The 22,614-nt window shown below is 38.1% G+C and overlaps 1 protein-coding gene across 1 annotated transcript; it reads right to left on the reverse strand.

Moving 5' to 3' along the window:
- Nucleotides 1-6,595: 6,595 nt before the first annotated feature.
- On the reverse strand, nt 6,596-18,065 carry LOC128625255 (myosin heavy chain, fast skeletal muscle). The gene is made up of 40 exons (XM_053653450.1): nt 17,982-18,065; nt 17,359-17,571; nt 17,113-17,256; nt 16,862-17,018; nt 16,734-16,761; nt 16,520-16,631; nt 15,887-15,979; nt 15,722-15,785; nt 15,126-15,224; nt 14,924-15,027; nt 14,693-14,831; nt 14,477-14,595; nt 14,239-14,388; nt 13,987-14,157; nt 13,584-13,890; nt 13,352-13,419; nt 12,760-12,847; nt 12,527-12,644; nt 12,266-12,389; nt 11,908-12,044; nt 11,560-11,815; nt 11,230-11,472; nt 10,970-11,146; nt 10,735-10,880; nt 10,553-10,643; nt 10,078-10,467; nt 9,861-9,987; nt 9,666-9,784; nt 9,356-9,552; nt 9,076-9,259; nt 8,820-8,985; nt 8,612-8,736; nt 8,219-8,527; nt 7,939-8,142; nt 7,716-7,841; nt 7,461-7,631; nt 7,273-7,377; nt 7,094-7,189; nt 6,856-6,987; nt 6,596-6,702 (listed from the first exon to the last, which is right to left on the reverse strand). Exons 2-40 carry the CDS (start codon nt 17,557-17,559, stop codon nt 6,682-6,684), a joined length of 5,808 nt encoding a protein of 1,935 aa, XP_053509425.1. The 5' UTR covers nt 17,560-17,571; nt 17,982-18,065; the 3' UTR covers nt 6,596-6,681.
- Nucleotides 18,066-22,614: the final 4,549 nt, after the last annotated feature.

A 22,614-nucleotide genomic window follows, 5' to 3' on the forward strand; every position in this document is an offset into this window, starting at 1 on the left:
CACAGATGCAGAAATTTAGCGGTACATGTACAGATTTTCCAACCAAGTGCTAGAAAAAACCCCAATATGAAATATTAATTCATTTATTATCAGTAAGTGATTTATCCTTATCTGTCCCAGAATTAGCATTAGGGATGAGGCTGTAAGCAACCAAGTATGGGACTTAAATTCACAAACTACATTTACTACTAGGAGCCAGTTTCCAGTTCACCTCACTATTTTTGAGAGTAGAATATCAAATGAACAAAAATCCAAATATCTGTTTCCAATAGCATTTCGTAAAATGTAATATTAAATTGGCAGATAATTACTTGGCAGTACATGTTCAGGGGTTGTTGTCTGCGATGAACTGGATTCATAAATATATTTTCTGAAACCCAATCTTAGCTTAACCTGCTTATTCAGATATAATGCAGATATAGACACCTGGGTAAAGAGTTTTAGTCCCCTTCTGAAGTGTGTATAAAAGAGTTTAGCCAGACTCGCTACGACTTTCCCAGATGCTCTCTGGCAGTCTCTGAGTGAGTACTGGCGGATTTCAAATGTACCTAGTACCTACTATGAGTATTTTAGGTTCAGAGTAAAGGCTTATGGTTATACCAGTATGGTCAGTTATATTATTTCTCTATAAATTGTTGTGCATGGTTTATACCTTGTTTATAGCACATTAGCTAATCTTGCTGTTGGATTTGTTACTGTTGCCTTTGTATGTTTAATCTGATTGACACAATATTTATTTATGTAAAATCATATTTTAAACATTGTAAACATATGTAAATATTTAAAAACATACAACTAAATACATTTATGTATAAAATACAAAACCCTTTTTATTTCAGAATGTTCTGAAAATGGAGCAGCTAGTTTACAAGATCTTGATAATTAGTATTTTAATATTAGTGTAGAGATCATTGAGCAGTAGTTTTAGAACTGAAAATGTCTCCAAAATGATTTACTTATTTATTGTTGACCATCCTAAATGCCTGTCTTAATATTCACTTGGATGAAAGTCCTCTGTTACACACTGCAGCTGTGGCATCACACAGCATTCGCCTTGTTTATTTTTAGAGCCATGCAGCTTTTTTTTTTTTTTTTTGGATGAAGGTGGGCTATAGCACTGTGAATGCAAGTCCTATCTGAAAGACGACATCTGTTCTTGTAGTGCATCATTACCTCAGTTTAACAGATGTAGTTGAAATTGCATGCTTTAGTGGAGACTGGTATCATCAGCAGGAAGCTACTGTAATTCATATTGCATTTATATTTTGCTTCATCTTTTCATCTTTCTAGCTCTTGATTCTGAACAGTGATGCGTTACTCTGCGGTGTCTGTTGAACTGGTACCCAAGAAAACCTTTTCTGCACTTCAACAGGTAAGTGCTGACATTTTTTCTCACATAAAATTGATAAAATTCATAACCTGTTAGTTCCCAAAAACTATATAATTCACCTAATTTTAAATACTTTACACAACGTGGCAGTTTGCATTGTTTATCTAATTTTCCAAATATAAGTATTCTGTTTTGAAAACCACTGTAAAAAATGGAACTTTATCGATTATTAATATAATGATTTTAAAAGATTGATTCTTGATTACTTAATAAAATCATTTTAATAGTACACCACTTCTGTTTTTTATTATGTTTTGAGATAATGTGTGATATGCTGTTCCCTTTCTCTTATCTCCAAATATTTTTGATAGTAATATGTAAGAATTTTTTCCGTGTAGGCCAGAAATTCCTTGCTCTGTAACTCTGTCTAGGAATGTTAATTGTGTGGCAAGAAAATCACGTACAGTGTCATAGTGTTGGATGTGCTATAATTCCTTTTGTACACAATCCGAAGGTGAAAATGACATCTGAACAGAGTAAAGTAGACTGGATTTGAGTTGAGATAATGATCATTATACATCAGACTACTAAAGGATGGACTATACTCTGTATACTATACTCTGGTTGGTAGATAAACTGTGACTTCATTATTATATGGTATTGCAGTGGTGCCTGAAAGTTTGTACATTTTCTAAATTTCTGCATAAATGTGACCTAAAACATCAGTCCTAAAAGCGTTAAAAGTAGATAAGAAGAACCCAGTTAATCAAATGAGAAAAATTATTATACTTGGTGATCTTTAGCAAACTGCAGATGTTCTTTTTGAAGAGCAGTGGCTTTCTCCTTGCAGTCCTGCCATGCACAACATTGTTGTTCAGTGTTCTGATGGTGGACTCATGAACATTATCCAATGTGAGAGAAGCCTTTAGCTGCTTAGAAGTTACTCTGGGTTCCTTTGTGATCTTGTGGACTTGGTAGACCACTCTTGGGGAGGGTAACAGTGGTCTTGAATTTCCTCCATTTGTACACTGTGGATTGGTGGAGTCCAAACTCTGTTTCCACATACTTTTGCCACTCACAGATATGTAATCCTGGATCATTTTCCTCAATAAATAAGTGACCAAGTATAATATTTTTGTCTCATTTGTTTAATCAGGTTCTCTTTATCTACTTTTAGGTCTTGTGTGAAAATCTGATGATGTTTTAGGTCATATATATGCAGACATATATATAGAAAATTCTAAAGGCTTCACAAATTTCCAAGCACCACTGTATAATGTTGAAAAGTAACTCAACAAGGTCATTAGGATCATTTACCATGCAGTGACATAACATGCTGATCTAACTAACCTTGAAACTGCAGCATTGCCACATGCTCTCTAGCATCGAGCAGCTCCTGTTTAACCTCATTTCCTCAGTCAGCATCAGGTTATTTCTGTGCTTCACTCTGGCAATCCGTTCCTTCGTGTCTTAAAGAAGCTGTTGAAGGTCATAATGTGAGAGCAGCTGTTGTTGACTGAGGAAATGAGGCCAAACAGGAGCTGCTTGGTGCCAACGAGCATGTGGCAATGCTGCAGTTTCAAGGTTAGTTAGATCAGCATGTTGTATAACTGCCTTGTAAATGATCCTAATGACCTTGTTGATTTCCTTTTCAACATTACGCAGTGTTGCTTGAAACTTTGTGAACCTATAGAATTTAGAATTTTGTATATATCTGCATAAATATGACCTAAAAACATCATCAGATTTTCACACAAGTCCTAAAAGTAGACTTACAAACCCAGTAAAACTCAGTTACTACTGCACACTGCACTTTATATAGCTGCATCAGTCATTTTATACTACGGAACTTGTTTTTGCTGCCAGTACTGCTGCTATACTTGTGCTGCTACGTTACATAATAGCTTACAGTTTACAGTCCATTCTGTGTATGTACTGTCCTGTGTTTTTGTTCTTAAGTTTTGTGTATTTATTGTTTTGTACTTGTCTCACACTGTTGTCTATTTGCACTTTATGTAGTCTTGCGTATTGTAATGTGTTTCACCATGGTCCTGAAGAAACATCATTTCATTCCAATGTATACTAGTTATATAGAGGAATGACAATAAAAACCCACTTGACTTGTTGATGGATATTTGAATCATTCTCATTCACTCTAATTTCAAAACGTAACTATTTTGAAGTCTTAATATTTGCAATTTTATACTAACCTTTTCTTTTCAGGTTTATAATGTACGATCATGTATAATGTAATTAAGTATTCCTCAGTGACATATTCTCAGAATACTTAAAACAAACAAACAAACAAAAAAAAAACAAGGAACCCACCCTGGAAAAGCATAGAACTTTATGAAAATGCATAGTGTTTATGTAATGCTCACACAATGTATACATAGTCTGTTTTCTCACTTCTGCTGTCTGAAATATTTCCTCCTTTGTTCATTCCATTGATTGAAAACACCTGACTCTAATTTCACGTTCAAATGAACTGCTAATCCTGGAGGTTATGTAATATTGCTTCATTTTCCTCAATAAATAAGTGGCCAAGTATAATATTTTTGTCTCATTTGTTTATCGGGTTCTCTTTGTCTACTTTTAGGTCTTGTGTGAAAATCTGATGATGTTTTAGGTCATATATATGCAGATATCTATAGAAAATTCTAAAGGCTTCACAAACTTCCAAGCACCACTGTATAACGTTGAAAAGTAAATCAACAAGGTCATTAGGATCATTTACAAAGCAGTTACATAACATGCTGATCTAACTAACCTTGAAACTGCAGCATTGCCACACGCTGTCTGGCATCAAGCAGCTCCTGTTTAACCTCATTTCCTCAGTCAGCATCAGGTTATTCCTGTTCTTCACCCTGGCAATCCGTTCCTTCGTGTCTTCAAGAAGCTGTTGAAGGTCATAATTTGAGATCAGCCGTTGTTGATGGATATTTGAATCATTCTCATTCATGCTGTATTTTCAAAATGTAATTAATTTGATGTATTAATATTTGTAATTTTATACTAACCTTTTCTTTTCAGGATTATAATGTACGATCATGTATGATGTAATTGAGTATTCTTCAGTGACATATTCTCAGAATACTTAAAATAAATAAATAAATATATATATATATATATATATATATATATATATATATATATATATAAAATAACAACAAGGAAATGACCCTGGTAAACAACAAAACCTTATGAAAAGGTTTATGTAATGCTCACACAATTTCTTGTCTGAAATATTTGTGCATAATGGAATATTTCCAATTTGATTGTTATGTTGTAATTATATTTTGGTTATATTTATTTATTTTATTTTATTTTTAGCAAAGTCACGAGACATGTTTGGTCTTATGGCTATACTCTTGATGATTAGCGGGGGATCAAATTAATGTGCCAAAATATTGGCTCAGGTTTAATACCATACTATAACTATAATCTGCTTCTACAATGGAAAAATAATATATTTCTGGCAGATGCATTTGAGTTACACTGGAATCAAATTGAAACCCAATATCAAGAATGCTATGCCCTTAGTAGGAAAAAATACAGATATAGAAACTCATACAGTTCTCATAGCTCGAGATTTCTGCCTAGATTCAGGAAGCTTTGTTATTTAGGCCTCTCCTGACGGTGATATAAAAAACATATCTTTGTTCATTTTCAGACCTCAACTACAAAGTGGCTTTTTTAGTTTTATTTCTGTATAATTCATCCAAAAAAAAAAGTTTTCCAATCCCTTTTCCTCATTTCGTTACTTTGCTCAGTACTTTTTACAGATTACAGTCTTAAGTCTTCTTGGGTATAATGCTCCTAGCCTGGATTTGGAGATTTGGGGACATGCTCTCTCTGATTAGGTGCATCACTGTTTTACTCGTTTTAGGTCTCTCCAGGAATGTTTAATTGGTTTCTAGTCCATGCACTGTCTCAGCCACCGAAGGATGTTCACATATGTCTATTCTATGGATGCAGTCTGAAAGCCACTCCTCTGTTGTCTTGGCTGTGTGATTTGCATCATTGTTGTGTTGGAAAGTGATCCTTCACCCCACTCTATGGTCCTGGGCACTCCTGAGCAGGTTTTCCACAAGGATGCATCAGTACTTTGATCTGTAAATTCCTTCCCAGCATGATGTGTCACTGGACGGAAGGGATTGGCCAGGTGATGAGCAGTAGCTGGTTTCTTCCTTATATGAGGCTTGGCATTCAGGCCAAAGAGTTAGATTTTAGTTCCTCGAGATCTGAGATTTCTTATGGTGCTTTTTGACAGTTCCAAACAACTGCTCAAGTGCCTTTTAGTGAGGCCTAGGCGCACAACAATAAAGACATTTACTATAAAGGTAATGCAAAGTGCATGTGGGAATATTTTTAGATCGCACTTTATATGTTTAAGTGTTGTGACGTCAGACCAAGGGTACACGCCCAAAAGAGGAATAACACTCTTTGCGCGACTGCCGCTGGGGCGCTGAAAGGACAGTTCCCTTTCAGCACCTCTAGTGTTTTAGACACACGTGGCTGGTGATCGCTAATTGCAGCTGCGGCTCTCAACCATCTAGGAGACATCGGCAGAGTATGAAAGGGCATGCCGGGTGCAGCGAAGTGAGCAGTCTCCTCATATTAAAACGGCTTACTCTGTGGGTTCTTTTGTGAACTTTTTCAGAAGACTCTGCCGATAAGGAAGACAACGCTCCCCGGCTGCCCAACATCGCTGCCCCTCTGTGGATGTTTACCCCTACTTGTGGGCTGCGACGCTGCACGTTTCTCCCTCTATCGACAATCTCAGCTGGGAAGAGGGATCACCAGACCGCCACCGACACATCCCTCACTCCCTTCACCCCTTCCCTTCACACTGCTGTTTTTTTTCCTGTTTTGTAAATAAACGTGCGCTAATTCCCCACCATTCGCCTCTCTGTGTCCGTGCTCTGCCTGCCACGGCTGTGAGTTTCGCTACAATGCTTCTTTATTAAACTTTATTTTTGTTTTTGTTGGACATTTTTAAGTTGTTGAGCTCAGAGTAACAGGTTTTTACTTTACTCCAGCTGGGTCTATACCTGAGATTATGGAATAAATGTTCTACTCCTACTCTATGTTCAATATATTTTTGAGATCCCTCTAGAACAGTACTCAAATTAGGAACAGTACATTCATATGAAAGTTTCTTTTTGTAGGTGGAAGTTTGTGTTTCAAGATTTTTAAAGTGCTCTATTTTCAACATTTTAGTGAATTTGCTTCACTGAAGGAACCGAATAAACAAGCTCACTCTGAAGCTGACAAGCTGAAGTTTATTGAACTTATAACTTAAGCAAGGAAAAACAATTGCATATTATATGATTGTTTGTCTTGTCTTCTCATTCAGCTGACTCCTTCCCCTAAAAATGAGTAAACGTGTGTTCAGTTTACCTTAAAAATAATGCAGTAATCAATATATGATTATTAAATATTTTGTATGCTTCCAACTATGTTCTTAAGAATGCAGAATGGTAGTATTTGAAAATTATATTTAAATGAATTAAATTGAATACCTTTCCAGCATCTCTGCTCTTGGCTCTCAGCTTGTTGACCTGGGACTCAGCAATGTCAGCACGCTCCTGAGCTTCTTCCATCTCATGCTGCACTTTCCTGTACCTGGACAGGTGAGTGTTGGCCTGCTCCTCCTGTGATTGGCAAGCAATATCCAATTTAGTGTTGTTAAATTAAGTAAAATACCGGCATGTTTGTCATTGTTATGCATTACATGAATGACCAGTGTAGGTTACTTACAGCTTCCTCAGCCTGCCTCTTGTAGGCCTTCACTTTCAGCTGCAGTTTGTCCACCAGATCCTGCAGTCTGCTCACATTCTTCTTGTCCTCCTCAGTCTGTAAAGATCGGTGGTTATTAAGGTTTTGCTTGTTTAAATTGTGCTTCATATATGCTTCATATTGCCAAATATATTTTGTACCTGGTAGGTGAGCTCCTTCACTCTTCTCTCATACTTGCGGACTCCTTTAACGGCTTCAGCGCCACGTCTCTGCTCAGCTTCGACCTCACTCTCCAGTTCACGCACCTAGAGCAGACATTTCATTTGTAGAAAACCTTCTAATAAAATGATTTGCTAGTTGTACCCCATGTTTAAGGATTGCAATATACCCTAGATTCCAGTTTCTGGAGCTGCTTCTTTCCACCCTTCATGGCAAGACTCTCAGCCTCATCCAGACGGTGCTGCAGATCTTTGACTGTAACTTCAAGGTTCTTCTTCATCCTCTCAAGGTGAGCACTGGTGTCCTGCTCTTTCTTCAGCTCCTCTGCCATCATGGCAGCCTAGTGTTTGACCATGTCATGAATTTAGTTTTCAGGTTAACTGTAAATCACAGTGGTATCGTTTCTATTAAGTGAAACACTCACATCTGTGATAGCCTTCTTCGCCTTCTCTTCAGCATTTCTGGCCTCCTGGATGGTGTCATCCACCTCACCTTGGACCTGCACCAGATCAGCCTCAAGCTTCTTCTTGGTGTTGATCAGGCTGGTATTCTGTCAAAAAGGGTAACAAGATGAAATTAGGTGGTTTTTGTCACAAAATATCAAAGAAACAGCAAAGAGCAACATCGGAACAGCTAGTAGATCCTACCTGAGAGTGCAGCAGTGTCACACGCTCACTGGCATCAACCAGCTCCTGCTCAGCCACTTTGCGGCCTCTCTCTGTCTGCTCCAGTGCAGTTCTGAGTTCCTCAATCTCTGCCAGCATCAGGTTATTCCTGCGCTCCACCATGGCCACCTGCTCCTTCATTTCTTCCTGTCCTCTGACAGCATCATCAAGGTGCAGTTGGGCATCCTGATGTAAATAGAATAGTTAATTGATGCCTGAAGATAGATAACTTTTAACCACTGAAAAACAAATGGAGGTGCACCTTGAGCTGTCCTTGGACATTCCTGAGCTGTTTCTGTGCCTCAGCAGCCTGGCGGTTGGCATGGCTCAGCTGAATCTCCATCTCATTGAGATCTCCCTCCATCTTCTTCTTGACCCTCAAAGCATCATTCCTGCTCCTAACTTCAGAGTCCAGAGTAGTCTGCATGGACTCAATCACCCTCTGGCTGTTTCTCTTGATCTGCTCCATCTCCTCATCCTTCTCAGCCAGTTTCCTGTCAATTTCACTCTTAACCTGGTTGAGCTCAAGCTGGACACGAAGGATCTTGGACTCTTCATGTTCAAGTGTACCCTTAGGAAATATGTTGAATGTTGAACAACATAATGCATATCAAGTTTTATTTCATTTTTGCTTTTTGCAGTTATGCATCGTTACCTCAGCTTCTTCAAGAGCAGTCTGGATTTCTGATTTCTCAGTTTCCACTGTCTTCTTTGCCTTCTCCAGCTCATGGATGGTCTTTCCAGTCTCACCAATCTGTTCAGTCAGGTCAGAGATCTCCTCTGCAGAAGCGAGAGAATTTCTGTCAGTTTGGTTTCATTTTAAGGGTACTACTATTTTACATGTGAATTTCTGTTTAACATACGCTGGAGATTCTTGTTCTCCCTTTTCAGAGTCTCCAGGTGGTCAAGAGCTTCCTCATATGAGTTCTTCATCTTAAAGAGCTCAGTGCTGAGAGCGCGAGCCTCTTTCAGAGCCCCCTCCAGTTCAGACTGGCCTTCCTCATACTTCTGTTTCCAGTCTGCCAAGACCTAAATGTCGCATTAAATAGGATCATGTAAACTTTATGGTTGTACCAGTTTAATAACTTGTGTATTTTTGGTCAAGTAACAGATGTTCACCTTGTCAAAGTTCCTCTGCTTCTTGTCAAGATTAGCAGCCACGGAATTGGCTCTCTCAACGTCAATCATGAGGTCCTCCACTTCACCTTGCAGTCTCTGCTTGGTCTTCTCCAGAGAAGCACACTTGGAGTTCACAGCTTCAATGGATTCCTCTGCCTCTTGTAGACGCTGAGCAAGCTTTTTCCTATAGGGGGGGTGAATCAGCAATATGTTGTATATTTGGCTATGATGCGTATTATTTGTTTAGACACAACTGTTTTTCACTGTGGTATGAATTTACTTGGCCTCCTCAAGCTCCTCGGTACGCTGAATGGCATCAGTCTCATATTTGGTTCTCCACTGAGCCACCTCACTGTTGGCCTTGGACATCGCACGCTGAAGCTCAGCCTTGGCCTCCTGCTCTTCCTCAAACTGCTCTCTGAGCAGATCGCAGTCATGTCTGGCCGATTGGACGGCATGGGCCAGGGCGTTCTTGGCCTAAAGATAAGTTTTTATTTTCAGTTCACTCATTCATACGGATTGTTTTAAGCACACTACCACATGTACATTAATGGACTGGACAGATTTATTTAATTAGTTTCATTATTTACCTTCACTTCCTCCTCGGTGACTCTCTTGAGTTCTTCAATCTGCTGAGTGTAAGCTTGTTTTCCTCTTGTAAGCTGGGACACAAGTGCATCTTTCTCTTCCAGTTGCCGGCCAAGTTCACCTGTCACCAACAACAGTGACGTTAGCTTTGTGTTAGACATCAATATTTTGGTTATATATTAAGTTGAAATACTCACCATTTTCAGTCTGAAGTCTTGCTTTCTGTGTGTTAACGTCATTCAGTTGGCGGACATTCTCATCGTTCTTGGTCTTGAGTTCACTCAGTTGGTCCTCAAGAGTGCGGCACATCTTTTCTAGGTTACCCTAAAGCATAATAGGATAAGTTTCATAGTAATTAGTAATTATTAATTTTGCTAATGAGTCAGCTATAAGAAGTAAAGTTCATTCTGATACCTTTGATTTTGCCACAGCCTCCATGTTACTGGAGAGGTCATCGATCTCCATTTTGTATTCACTCTTTTCCTTCTCCAGCTTCTGTTTGACACGCTGAAGGTTGTCGATCTGCTCTCCAAGCTCAGCAACGCTGTCAGCTTGTTTCTTGCGGAGTGCAGCAGCTGTGGCTTCATGCTGCAGAGTGGACTCTTCCAGATCACGACGCAGTTTCTGGAACTCTGCCTCGCGCTTCTTGTTCATCTCGATCTGAGCAGCGGTGGCACCTCCAGCTTCCTCAAGCCTCTCACTGATCTCCTCAAGTTCCCTGGAGAGATCCGCTCTCTGCTTCTCAACTTTAGCACGAGCTGCGCGCTCAGCCTCAATTTCCTCCTCCAGCTCTTCAATGCGAGCCTAAGGTGGAAAAAGTTTGATTTGTCTGAATGAATGGCCTTGCTTGCAGAGCTTACTGTCAACCTGTTTCAGAACTCATTTTTACCTGGAGTTCTTTGATCTTCTTCTGAAGTTGAGCTCCCAGTGACTGTTCATCTTCAATCTTGCTCAGAAGTTGACTTATTTCAAAGTCCTTCCTGTTTTGTTGAAACAAGAAAAACAAACATGATGTTATCAAGAGTTATATATTTCTTTCTCGTATATATAATTTCTTTTACACTCACTCACTTCTTGATCTTTTCATCAGACTGCTGCTTGTCATTCTCCAGGTCCATTATGGACTCTTGAGCCAGTTTCAGGTCACCTTCAAGCTTCCTCTTGGCTCTCTCAAGGTCCATACGGAGTTTCTTCTCTTGTTCCAGAGATCCCTCAAGCTGTGTATGTGAGAGTGTTAGAGTTTCACCTGATAATCTATAACACATTTATGAAATATTTCATTAAAAATAGAATACTAAAGTCTTACATCATCCACTTGTTGCTCAAGCTTGGTCTTTGATTTGGTCAGAGTGTTGACTTTGTCTTCCTCTGCCTGGAGATCATCCAGAGTCTGCTGGTGTGCCTCTTGGAGGGCTTTCTTCTCCTTAGTGAGCTTGGCAATGCTCTCATCCTGAGAGGCCATCTCCTCAGTGAGGTTCTTGACCTGTGAAAGAGCATTAAATAATAAGTTGTCTGTTTAAATATTAAAAAAGTACAAAATATTCACTTCACTTAATTAATTTCAACCTTGTTCTCAGTGGCATGTTTCTCCTTTTCCACTTTGGCCAAGGTGAGCTCCAGATCATCAATGTCCTTCTTCAGCTCAGAGCACTCGTCCTCTAGTTTCCTCTTCTTGGCAGTCAGCTCAGCATTGATTTCCTCCTCATCCTCCAGTCTCTCATTTGTGTCTTTGAGCTTGGCCTCGAGCTGGATCTTGCTCTTGATGAGCCCCTCACACCTTTCCTCAGCATCAGCAAGGTTCTCAGTTTCCTGTTATGATGATTTTTTTTTTGTTAAAGATTATTGATGTTGTCCAAATTCCAGTGAAATTTTACCAACTCTGTTTAAAATACTCACAGCTGATACTTGGAGTTGCAGGTCATTTTTCTCCTGTACCAGAGACACCATCTTCTCCTCAAGCTCTTTCTTCTTGGCCAGTGCCTTTGCCAAGTCCTCCTTCATTTTCTCAAAGTTCTCCTTCATGGCAGCCATTTCCTTCTCAGTCTCTGCAGACTTGAGAAGAGGCTTGATCTTGAAGTAAAGCTTCATCCATGGCCAGTGTTTCACATTCATGAATGAGCGGATGTTGTATTGGATGGAATAGATGGATTCTCTGGAATTTAAGATGAACACAGTCAGTATGCACCTACCTATGTTTATTTTTGTTTTGTACTTAGGTTTAATGCTTTGTTCATCTAAATATACCTCCTCTCCATCATCTTGACAAACTCCCTCCTCATGAGGTAGCCACGGCACAAAGCCTGAGTCATGGTCACTAGTGTTGCCAATTTCTCATCTCGCATCTCCTCAAGGGTACCCAGCAGACCGGCTTTGAAGAACACCTGCAGGTTTGGGAAGATTGGAAAAAAATGATGATCTGAGTCTTTACCTAAGAAAATACAGCAATAGAAATACAGCAATAGAAATACATAATGACCTGTGTTATAATTAGTACTGGGTATTGTAGAATTTAAATGGTGGCTGCTCGCTTGAGTTGCATTTTACAGGAAATGAAACTTTTCAGTACCAACATTAATACTTTTGTTCTAAAAAAACTGCACACCTTGGTGTGTCCAAACATGTACTGGGTATGATCCACATCGATAGAGCCTAAGAGTTTCTCTGAAGCTTTTTTGTTGTCAATGAACTGTCCCTCTGGGATGACACTGGCATTCAAGACTTTGTATCTGAAAGAGAAACATGTATTTCAGAATACATAATGTACCCACATTTTCATTTCTTGGCCCACAACCCATGTGTAAAAGCAAAGGGTATTTTCAGGTGTTCTTCCATTACTGTAAATTATATTTGTGATACAGATTACCTCTGTTTGAAGTCAGCATAGAGGATTCTGCTTGGGAATCCCTTTCTGCAGATTCTGATACCCTCCAGCACACCATTACACCTCAACTGGTGGATGACCAGGAAGTTCTCCATCAGACCTAGCGTGTACAGTGTAGTGGTACAATATTAATAACATGTCTTACAGTCAAAGACATTCATAGGTATGTTGTTGTGTATTTACTAGTAAAAATGTAAGAAAATAAGAATACCCACCTGGAGTCTTGGACTCATTTGGAATCAAGCAACGCACAAAGTGAGGGTGAGTGCTCCTCAAGTTGGTCATCAGCTTACCCAAGTTCTCCTGTGAGTTTTACATTCAGCAGTTTAGCAATAATAATAATAATAATAACAATAATAGCCTGTACACAGCTAAACTAGAGTAGAGGAAACTGAGGTAAACTAGTATACTTTCAATAATTTTAATCTTTGCATAAATTCTGAGCAAGAATGCTGAACTACATGTGGATACAAAACACATGGTCGGGAAACAAGTTTAATGTTACAGATTTTCAAACATCAAAAGGAATTGTGAGGATGGGTGGAGCTCAGACGGGAATCTAAATAATATTTTTAATATTTTAAGGGATTCTTAAAAACACAAACAGAGGAATTGTAAACTCTGGTATGATATGAAACTGATGTTTACTGTTGGTTACACTCTGATAGGACTCTTGCATCTGTTATGTTAGTGTTTACAGTAAATGTCATGTATTTTATCCTGTTGCTGAGTGGTTGCTGAATCTGTGAGTAGAATCCATTCACTCAACCTTTTATGTTAACATAGTTTCTGTTAAATTGTTCTCACCCTGAACAGAGCAGACACAGTCTGGAAGGAACCACCCTTCTTCTTGCCTTTCTTTCCACCAGTATCAGCTGTTGACAAATAGAAATTAGTCGGTTATTGTTTTCCTTATTTTATTATACTCTTACTTTCTCAGTCCAGAAACATCTTAATTACTGAAAGTGAAAAGTCTGATTATCAGCTTATTCTGTGCTTGTATAGTGAAAATTATTAACCTTATCAGTGTTAATCTTACCATCGGCAGCAGCATGGGTTGCATACAGGTGGCACAACAGTTTGTTTGCTGCCTTCTGGTACAGCTGCACAACAGAGTCATTCAGTGGATCCTTGTTCTTGTCCAACCAGCCGTTAACGTTGTAGTCCACAGTGCCGGCGTAGTGCACCAAGGAGAAGTGGGCCTCAGCTTTGCCTTTGGCAGGCTTTGGCTTCTGGAAGCAGGCACATTTTCCAAGGTGCTGGTCATAAAGCTTGTTCTTGAAGGTCGTGTCTGAAGCCTTGGGGAACATGCACTCCTCTTCAAGGATGGAGAAGATGCCCATTGGCTGTTGGTAATATTCATTTTTATTAGTCAAATGACAAGGAAGACAGCTTGGATAGTTAGCAATTTTTTTTAAATGTACTTCATTGAAACACCTTACCTTCTCAATGAGCTCAATGCAGGCAGCCAAGTCCATACCGAAGTCAATGAACTCCCACACAATACCTTCTTTCTTGTACTCCTCTTGTTCCAGCACGAACATGTGGTGGTTGAAAAACTGTTGCAGTTTCTCATTTGTGAAGTTAATGCAGAGCTGCTCCAAGCTGTTGAACTGTAGATCAATATATTAGACATTTCCAAATTATTGTTTAAACCAGTGGAACACTCTTCATGGAGAAAAACAAATATTTACATCAAAGATCTCAAATCCAGCGATGTCCAGCACACCAATGAAGAACTGTCTTTGTTGCTTTGTGTCCAGCATCTCATTAATTCGCACGACCATCCACAAGAACATTTTCTCATAGATGGATTTGCAGAGGGCACTGACGGCATTGTTCACCTGAATAATGTAAAAGTTAGCTTTATTGAGGATTGTCCTATAATTTGTGATTTCTATACAAACAAAGCTTCATTCTCACAGACGTTACCTGAGGTACAGTCTGGCCTTTGGTCACAAACTCATTTCCGACCTTGACTCTTGGGTAGCACAGAGCTTTCAGCATGTCAGCTGAGTTCAGGCCCAGAAGGTAGGCGATTTTATCAGCAACTGAAGTGAAAAAAAGTTGTAATAAAAATCAAGAATTTCATATATATACTAATTTATATTTTGTCAGACTAGGTAAGTCTTGTGATTTTATTTGTACCCTCAGTGCCATCAGGCTCAGCCTGCTCCTCCCTCTGCTTCTGCTTGAACTTCATGTTTCCATGATGCATCACAGCACCGGTCAGCTTGTAGATGTTAATTTTCTCATCAGCGCTGAAGCCGAGGATGTCAATGGCCGTCTGTGTGATGAGAAGGAGAGATTAGTCATGTGTATCTTTATAATTTACACACACATTTCTTTTGTGAAATTAGAGCAAATCATTTTTCGCACATCTGTGGCAACGAACTCCTCAACATCATCGATGCTCTTGACTGTGATTTCACCCTGGCTGATCATAGGGTAGTCGTAGGGGTTGGTGGTGATGAGCAGTGCCTCTGTATAAGGATAAAAAATAGTTGGAATTCCTAAAAATTTGTTCCTTAAACTAATGTAACAGGATTTTGGCAACATTACAGCTCATGAGAATTCCTACCAAGCAGCTCTGGTTTGTGTCCAGTCATGAGCTGGTAGAAAATGTGGTAGCTTCTCTCAGCAGACAGCTGGAAGGTGACTCTGGACTTTTCCAGCAGGTCTGTTGGCAAGAATTGATTTTGTTAAGCACTGTCTCATGTTTATTTTATAATATTCTTAAATCTGACCAGTAATCAGATAAATGTCTTTGAACAGTTTTTCCAGGTGTGCTTGCACCTTTATGCTCTGTGTTCAGAATTATGAACTGTCAGTGATTGAACTGTTATTTCTTTTTCCTGCATTACTGACTGGAGTTTTTCATCATTTGCATTAATGTAGCTTCGTATTTTTATATTCACAACTGGAAGTTTTAGAATATATATAAGCTCTAAGCCAGTAAGTTACCAGTGGGCCTTTGGTGCCGTTTGCCTTTATCACCTTGTAATTATAGCTTCTCCATTAGTTAGTAGAATGAATTACCATAATCACTTTTCAGATAGTAGTAAAATACCACTTTCTCTTTCTTTTCTTTTTTAGTTCATTCTCATTTTGTACATCTAAAAGATTTTAAATGAATATTCCATGATATTCAAGATCTTCATAGTTGTAAATACTTACAGGTTTCAATATCAGCTGAGGCCAGCTTGCCAGTTTGGCCAAAGTGAATTCTGATGAATTTACCCTGTAAATGAAAAATATATTTTGTATGTATTTGATATATATTTTAGTCACATGGCTGCATACACAATCTGTGATTTATACATCCAGTATGTGTGAACTTACAAAACGAGAGGAGTTGTCATTTCTCACAGTCTTGGCATTACCATAAGCCTCCAGCAGGGGGTTGGCTGCAACAATTTGGTCTTCCAGTGAACCCTAGTGATGATGGCAGGTATTTAATTGAGGATTCTGACTCCTGATTTTTATTTATATATACATATATGTGTATATATAACAGTAATAAATGAAACAATGGCAGTATTTGGTGTGACGACCCTTTGCTTAAAAAAAAAAGTAGTCTTAGGTAGAATTTGTGCAGTTTTATAAGGAAATTAACTGGTAAGTTTTTCTGAGCATCTTGCAGAGCCAGCCACGGTTCTTCTGGTGACTTTAACTGTCACACATCCTTCTTATTTTTGCAGCAAAATCCAGCAGCCTTCATTATGTTTTTGTCTGAAAAGTGTCTCTTACCACTTAATACGCTGGTTTCTTTACTGACATACAAACATTTTTATATTACATTTAATTTTGTGCAGGAAAACTAATGTTTGGAAATATAAAATGTTTTTGTACTGACTCTATAATGTAGAAGTCATAAAGTAAAAAATCTATAGCAACGTTTTTACTTAAAAAAACAAAAAGGGGCGTCTGAGACTTTTGCACAGTACTGTATATCAGTAATAATTGTTCGCTTACCTGCATTTTGCCAGGAACAGGCTCTGCCTTCTTCTGTGTAGTCATGCCAACCATTGCGAAGTACTGAATGACACGTTTTGTGTTCACAGTCTTTCCTGCACCAGATTCTCCACTGGGGGCAGAACAGACTGTAAATTACTTTTCAATACAAGAGCATCTAGGAATGTATCTCAGTCATTTTTTTCAGAGTTTTCATTTAAGAGTTTTAACTTACGTAATCAGGACTGACTGGTTCTCACGATCTAAAGGAGTAATTAGAATTCATTGTACATTTTGTATAATGCATACAACTATTTATACAGTGACAAATAGTTACAGTTAGAAATATGAGGAATATCATACCAGTGAGCATGAACTGATAGGCGTTATCAGAGATGGAGAAGATGTGAGGTGGGGCTTCAATCCTCTTTTTGCCTCTGTATCCAGCCACAACGACAGCGTCGTACACTGGGAGCCACTTGTAGGGGTTCACAGTGACGCAGAACAACCCTGAGTAGGTCTGAAGGAGAGTCAAAGTAAATTTTCATTAGTTTGTGTCACTGCGCACTCTTCTATTTCTCTTTCATTATTGAGTAATTCTTTGTTAAACTTACGTAGATCATCCATGCTGCGTAACGCTCTTTGAGGTTATACAGCACAGCAGGTTCACTGAGGTGGGTCATCATGGCCATGTCCTCAATTTTGTCATACTTTGGTGGATTCATGGGAAAGACTTCATCTTCCTTAACTGTGACAGTCTGTGAAATAACAGTGATAAAACACATTATAATGGTTGGTTATGTAGGGAAATATACTAGGATCCTGACACTTCTAGATGTGTCAATTATCTTGTCACTTACTTTTTTGTCCAGAGTTTCAACGGTGGCTTTGCCACCCTCTTTACTCTTCAGTGTACCCTTGAGGTACATCTCAGCTGCATCAGTCACATACACTGCAGTTTTGGCATCAAAAGGTCTGTTCTGAGCCTCAATCCTCTCCTTGTCCGGCTTCCGGAGGTAGATGGCCGCCGGGCCGAAGCATTCCATCTCGCCATCTCCCATGGTGGCAGGTTACTGTGGAGTCAAATAATATAAACATACCTTTTTTACTTAGGATGAAGCCATGTAGTTGTCTGTGTTTTAGAAATCATGAAGGGATAAATTCATCAAGTTCATGTAGGGATCATGAGCTTAACTTCAATTTTTCATTTGCTATTTCAGTAGACTCATTTCCACAGTACATCTATCTCACCCTCATCACAAATTTCCAGTGAGCTCAAATCACTGAATTAATACTGACATCAACCTTACTGTTTGAATGTCTGTATTTCTTCACAACACTTTAGCACATATCACCTCCCACAATACATTCTATTCTCTTAAAAGAAATTTCCTTTTTTTTTTTTTACACGGCCTGACAAAATACACAGTAAATAAATACACATCAATCATTTGTTTTACCATTTCGATGTTTAGAACTGTACCTTGTTTGGGGTCAATAGGAGAAATTGGCAGATGGTAGATTGGCTGGCAGATTGTAAACACTGGAAAAAAAGGAGTAAATATCAGTTTAGACAGTGTAAACACATTGATGAAATGCAACATTTTTACAAATTAAACAGTATACAAAGATAATTCTCAAGCACATGAGACATCAGCACTGCAGTGGAGATTTCCTCACCTTGGCAGGGTGCTTGAGGTTCCTTCAGTCCTTGGGGGAGCCTGTTTTATAGCAGCATTACCGTGCACTCAGCAGAATTGACTATCTATATATGGGTGTGAAGCATTAGATGATGCAGTGTATTTTTGCTTGATGTCACAGTATTTAGGACACGCCTTGGTGTCATACAATTGTAAATGCTGTTGTTTCTTAGACGGATTCCTTCAAAATATACAGTTTCTTTATTATATTAATAACTGGTCATTTCTTGTTGTTATGCAAAGTAGAGATAACAGTAATTTTCTAGTGCAATGCATTATCAATTTAAATATTAAAATTAGCATAAATATTTACACTTAAACTTGTCTCCTTTCTTATAAATATTTCTCTTTTTTGATTGTTATTATTTATTTTTTGTTGATTTGATCGTTTTTGGATTGCTGTTTGCATGGAATATCCTGTAAAAAATAAATGTATATTAATTTTAAAATAGTGGGTTTTATGGGTTTTTGTTTGTTTGTTTTTGTTAAGGTTAAGGAGCCCAATCCTCTTAAAGTTCTGGCAATGAAGAGGCACTAAAATTGGACGTGTAGAAGCAGTCTGATGCCACTGGTGTTCAATTTCTCGGTCAGTGCAATCATTTCCAAGTATGTAAATCATGGTTCTAAGTGGATAGTGTTCCAAAAGCAATCATTAGTGTTCAGCCTAGATTTCACCTATTGCCAATAATATGTTTTGTGTGGAAAAATGTATTAATTTTAGTGAGTGTAAACAAAAGCATTTAAAAGGAAGGAAAGTAAAAAAATGTTGAAGATATACTGGGTTTTTTTTTTTTTAACATTCTGTTAAAAATATTTATGCAGTAATCCACATTGTCTCAATATCTCCTGATTTCATAGAGAATATACATTGGTATATTTTGAGCTTTTTAAAAAAAAAAAAAAAAAAAAATACAGATAATCCCATTTCATCTAGCAGTGAAGAGTTTGAAAGCTCTGACCCACATCACCTGGAATTGTGTGGCAGGATTTCCTAGTTGGGGTTTGTGATTTAAACGTTAATGCAAAAATGTGAATAAATGTTTGTTAACTAAAAAGCAAAAAAGCTAGTTACCTTTAGCATTAACCCCCGTTTCAACAAGTGAAGTGTTTATTATTATTATTATTATTATTATTATTATTTTGACAAAACCTCTTTAGATGCCGAGGCATGACTTGGATACATGGCAAGAATTAGGGATCTAATATTTAATGCTCTTTAGTGCCAGCAGAGTATCAAATTAAAATGAGGCAAATTTTAGTCTAAGATTAATTACCAGTGGCTGGCCATAACGTTCTTTTCCAAAGAAAGATAATATGCTTTGGCAATTGCTTACAAGGCAGTGAAATTTCAAAGTGATTAGTTGGATTCATATAATGAAATACTGAAACTGAATATTACAAGCAGAATGTTCTTATAAGGAATAAATACAAATATAGAAACCAGCTTGTGGTCTGGTGTGGGCCTCACAAATTTATGCACTTCAGATTGCAGTATAAATACGTTTAGTTGCGCTACACGAGTTCCCAGTTGCAGTCATCTTGGAAGTAAGTCTCCTTGCTCATTTCACTCATATAATAACGTAAAAATGCTTATTTACTTTAAGTACTATTTTTAATTTGTACTTAAAATGGTTAAGATGGTACAACCCCGGTTCTGAAGAAGTTGTGCCAGTATGGGAAAATGCTAATAAAAACAAAGAGGAGTGATTTGTAAATGTACTTTGACTTGTATTTAAACAACAAAAATCTTATAAAGACAAGGTATTTGATGTTTGACCTAGTCACCTGCATAGTTTTTTTAAGGTTTATTTTTTTTTATGTTTATTTTGAAATTGATACATGTTCAAAATCTCTTGGGACTAATTTACGATGGCAATTTACGACTAATAGCAATGTGACAAGTTCAAATAAGCAGGCGCTGTGAAACAGGTGAGGCTATCGTCTAATCATAGTATATAAGGTCCTTCAAGATCAAGATTGGGTCGAGGCTCGCCGATCTGCCAACAGATGCGTCAGTGAATAATCCAACACTTTGAGAAGAACATTCCCCAAAGATAAATCAGTAGTATTTTGGGCGTTTCACCTTCTACAGTGCACAATATAATTAAAAGATTCAAGGAATCCGATCAAATCTCGGTGCGTACAGGGCAAGGCGGAAAACCACTTCTGAACGCATGTGATCTCCGATCCATCAGATGTCACCGTCTTAAATACCGTCATGAGTCTGTAATGGATATCCTGACATGGGCTCAGGAATACTTTGGTAAACCTTTGTCAGTCGACACCATTCTTCGCTGCATCCACAGATGCATGTTAAGGCTTTGCTATGCCTACTACTTTGTGGTCCGACGAGTCGACATTTAAAATATTTTCTGGATAAAACATCCGTCGTGTTCTTCGGGCCAAAGAGGAAAAGGACCATCCAAGCTGAAAGAAAGAACTTGCTTCTTATTTTTGACTTAGAGTGGATATAAAAAGTCTATACACCCATGTTAAAATGTCAGGTTTTTGTGATGTAAAAAAATCATGTAAAAAAAGATAAATCATGTCAGAACTTTTTCCCACCCTCAGTGTGAAACTACACCATCTGAAAAACAACCAGAAACATTTTAGGGAAAAATAGGAAAAATAAAAAAACGTTTAATAACCCAGTTGCATAAGTTTGCACACCCTTTTGTAATTGTTGCTGTGTTCAGAATGAGCCAATCACATTCAGTCTCATGTTCAAAAGTAATTATCATACAGCGGTCATCAATGAAATTATTCTGATTAACCCCAAATAAAGATCAGCTGTTTCTGGTCTTTTTTCTTGACATCTGGGTTTCATCTGATTGCTGAAGGAGTGGTTTGCATAGAGCTGACAAAGTCTTTACAGGGTCTCATGTGTCGAAAGGAATCGGGAGAGGGGCATAAAAAAAATTCCAAAACATTCAGTGTACCATGGAACAATGGCAACATTACAGGAGCTGCAGGAACATTTGACAAGTACTGTTTACTGTCTTCATGTTGTTTCTCACAAAACCATCCAAGCTCAACTAAGTCACACACAACCATGTGGCAAAATGTGTTGTGGTCTGATGAGACCAGTTCCATCAGTTATAATATTTCCATAATTCTAGAAGGTTTATTTGGTGGTACAAAAGCACCAAAAGAACCCCGTCCCCATGATGAAGCATGGTGGTAGCAGCATTATACTTCAGTACTGCTTTTCTTCAGCTAGAACTGGGGCTTTTATCAAGGTGGAGGGAATCATGAATGGCTACAAATACCAGCCGATTTTAGTGCTGAACCTTCAGGTGTCTGCTGATAAGCTGAAGATGAAAAGGAATTTCACCTTTCAGTACGACAGTAACCCAAAGCACACATCCAAATATACAAAGGAATGGCTTAACTAAAAGGGTTAAGGGTAGCTAGAGCCTAGACCTGAATCCAACAAAAATCTGTGGGGTGACCTGAAGCGGACGGTGCACAGGAGATTCCCTCACAATCTGACGGATCTAGAATGTTTTCGTAAGAAAGAGTTGGAAAATATCGCCAAGTCAAGATGTGCCACACTGATGGACTGTTACCCCAAAAGACTGAATGGTGTAATAAAATCAAAATGTGCTTCAACAAAGTATTAGTTTAGGGGTGTGCACACTTATGCAACCAGGTTATTGTACGTTTTTATATTTTTCCTTTTTTCCCTAAAAAAAGTTTCTGATAGTTTTCACTTTTTTTACACTTTGGAAAAAATTCTGACATGGATTTATTTTGGTTTATTTTTATACATTACGAAAACCTGCTATTTTAATGGGGTTTGTAGACTTTTTATATCCATTGTATATTTGGGCAAATCGCACTGAGTAAGAAAGTGTCCATACAAAATTGTGTGTACAAGTGTACTTTTGTTAGTCTACATACAGCTAGTCACTCAAACTGTATGATAACTAGTTGGTTTTGGTGGTGGGGCATTATCAACACCTGTGAACGTTTGTATGACTATTCTTTCAGTAAAAAGTTGATGGATTTTATAGCTTTACGTCCTATATCTGCTACAGGGCTTCTTTGTGTAGACATTTAAAAAATGTATATTTTATTGTTTAGCATGGCATGCTTTATCTGTCCTAGTAAGTATCAGTCTTTCAGTCTTTTTCTACTGACATATTATTGTGTAAATGTCCCATTTAAATCATACAATTTGCTGCAATGACGCCTCTCCAGGTGCTGTAAGACATCTTCACATTTTGCAAGTGTGCATACAATTAATATTCTCAGTTGATGTGCTTGTAGTAAATGGGGTGTGCAGATATCTCTGAAGCTTGTGTACTTGTGCATTTTGTACCATTTCTTATCTGGAGTTCATTGACTCAGACTTAATTTGGCCTTAACTAAAGTTGTATTCATTTTCTGAAAGGTATGAAAATGTTCTCCAGT

Source organism: Ictalurus furcatus, chromosome 21 (assembly GCF_023375685.1).
Source record: "Ictalurus furcatus strain D&B chromosome 21, Billie_1.0, whole genome shotgun sequence".
Taxonomy (NCBI): Eukaryota; Metazoa; Chordata; class Actinopteri; order Siluriformes; family Ictaluridae; genus Ictalurus; species Ictalurus furcatus.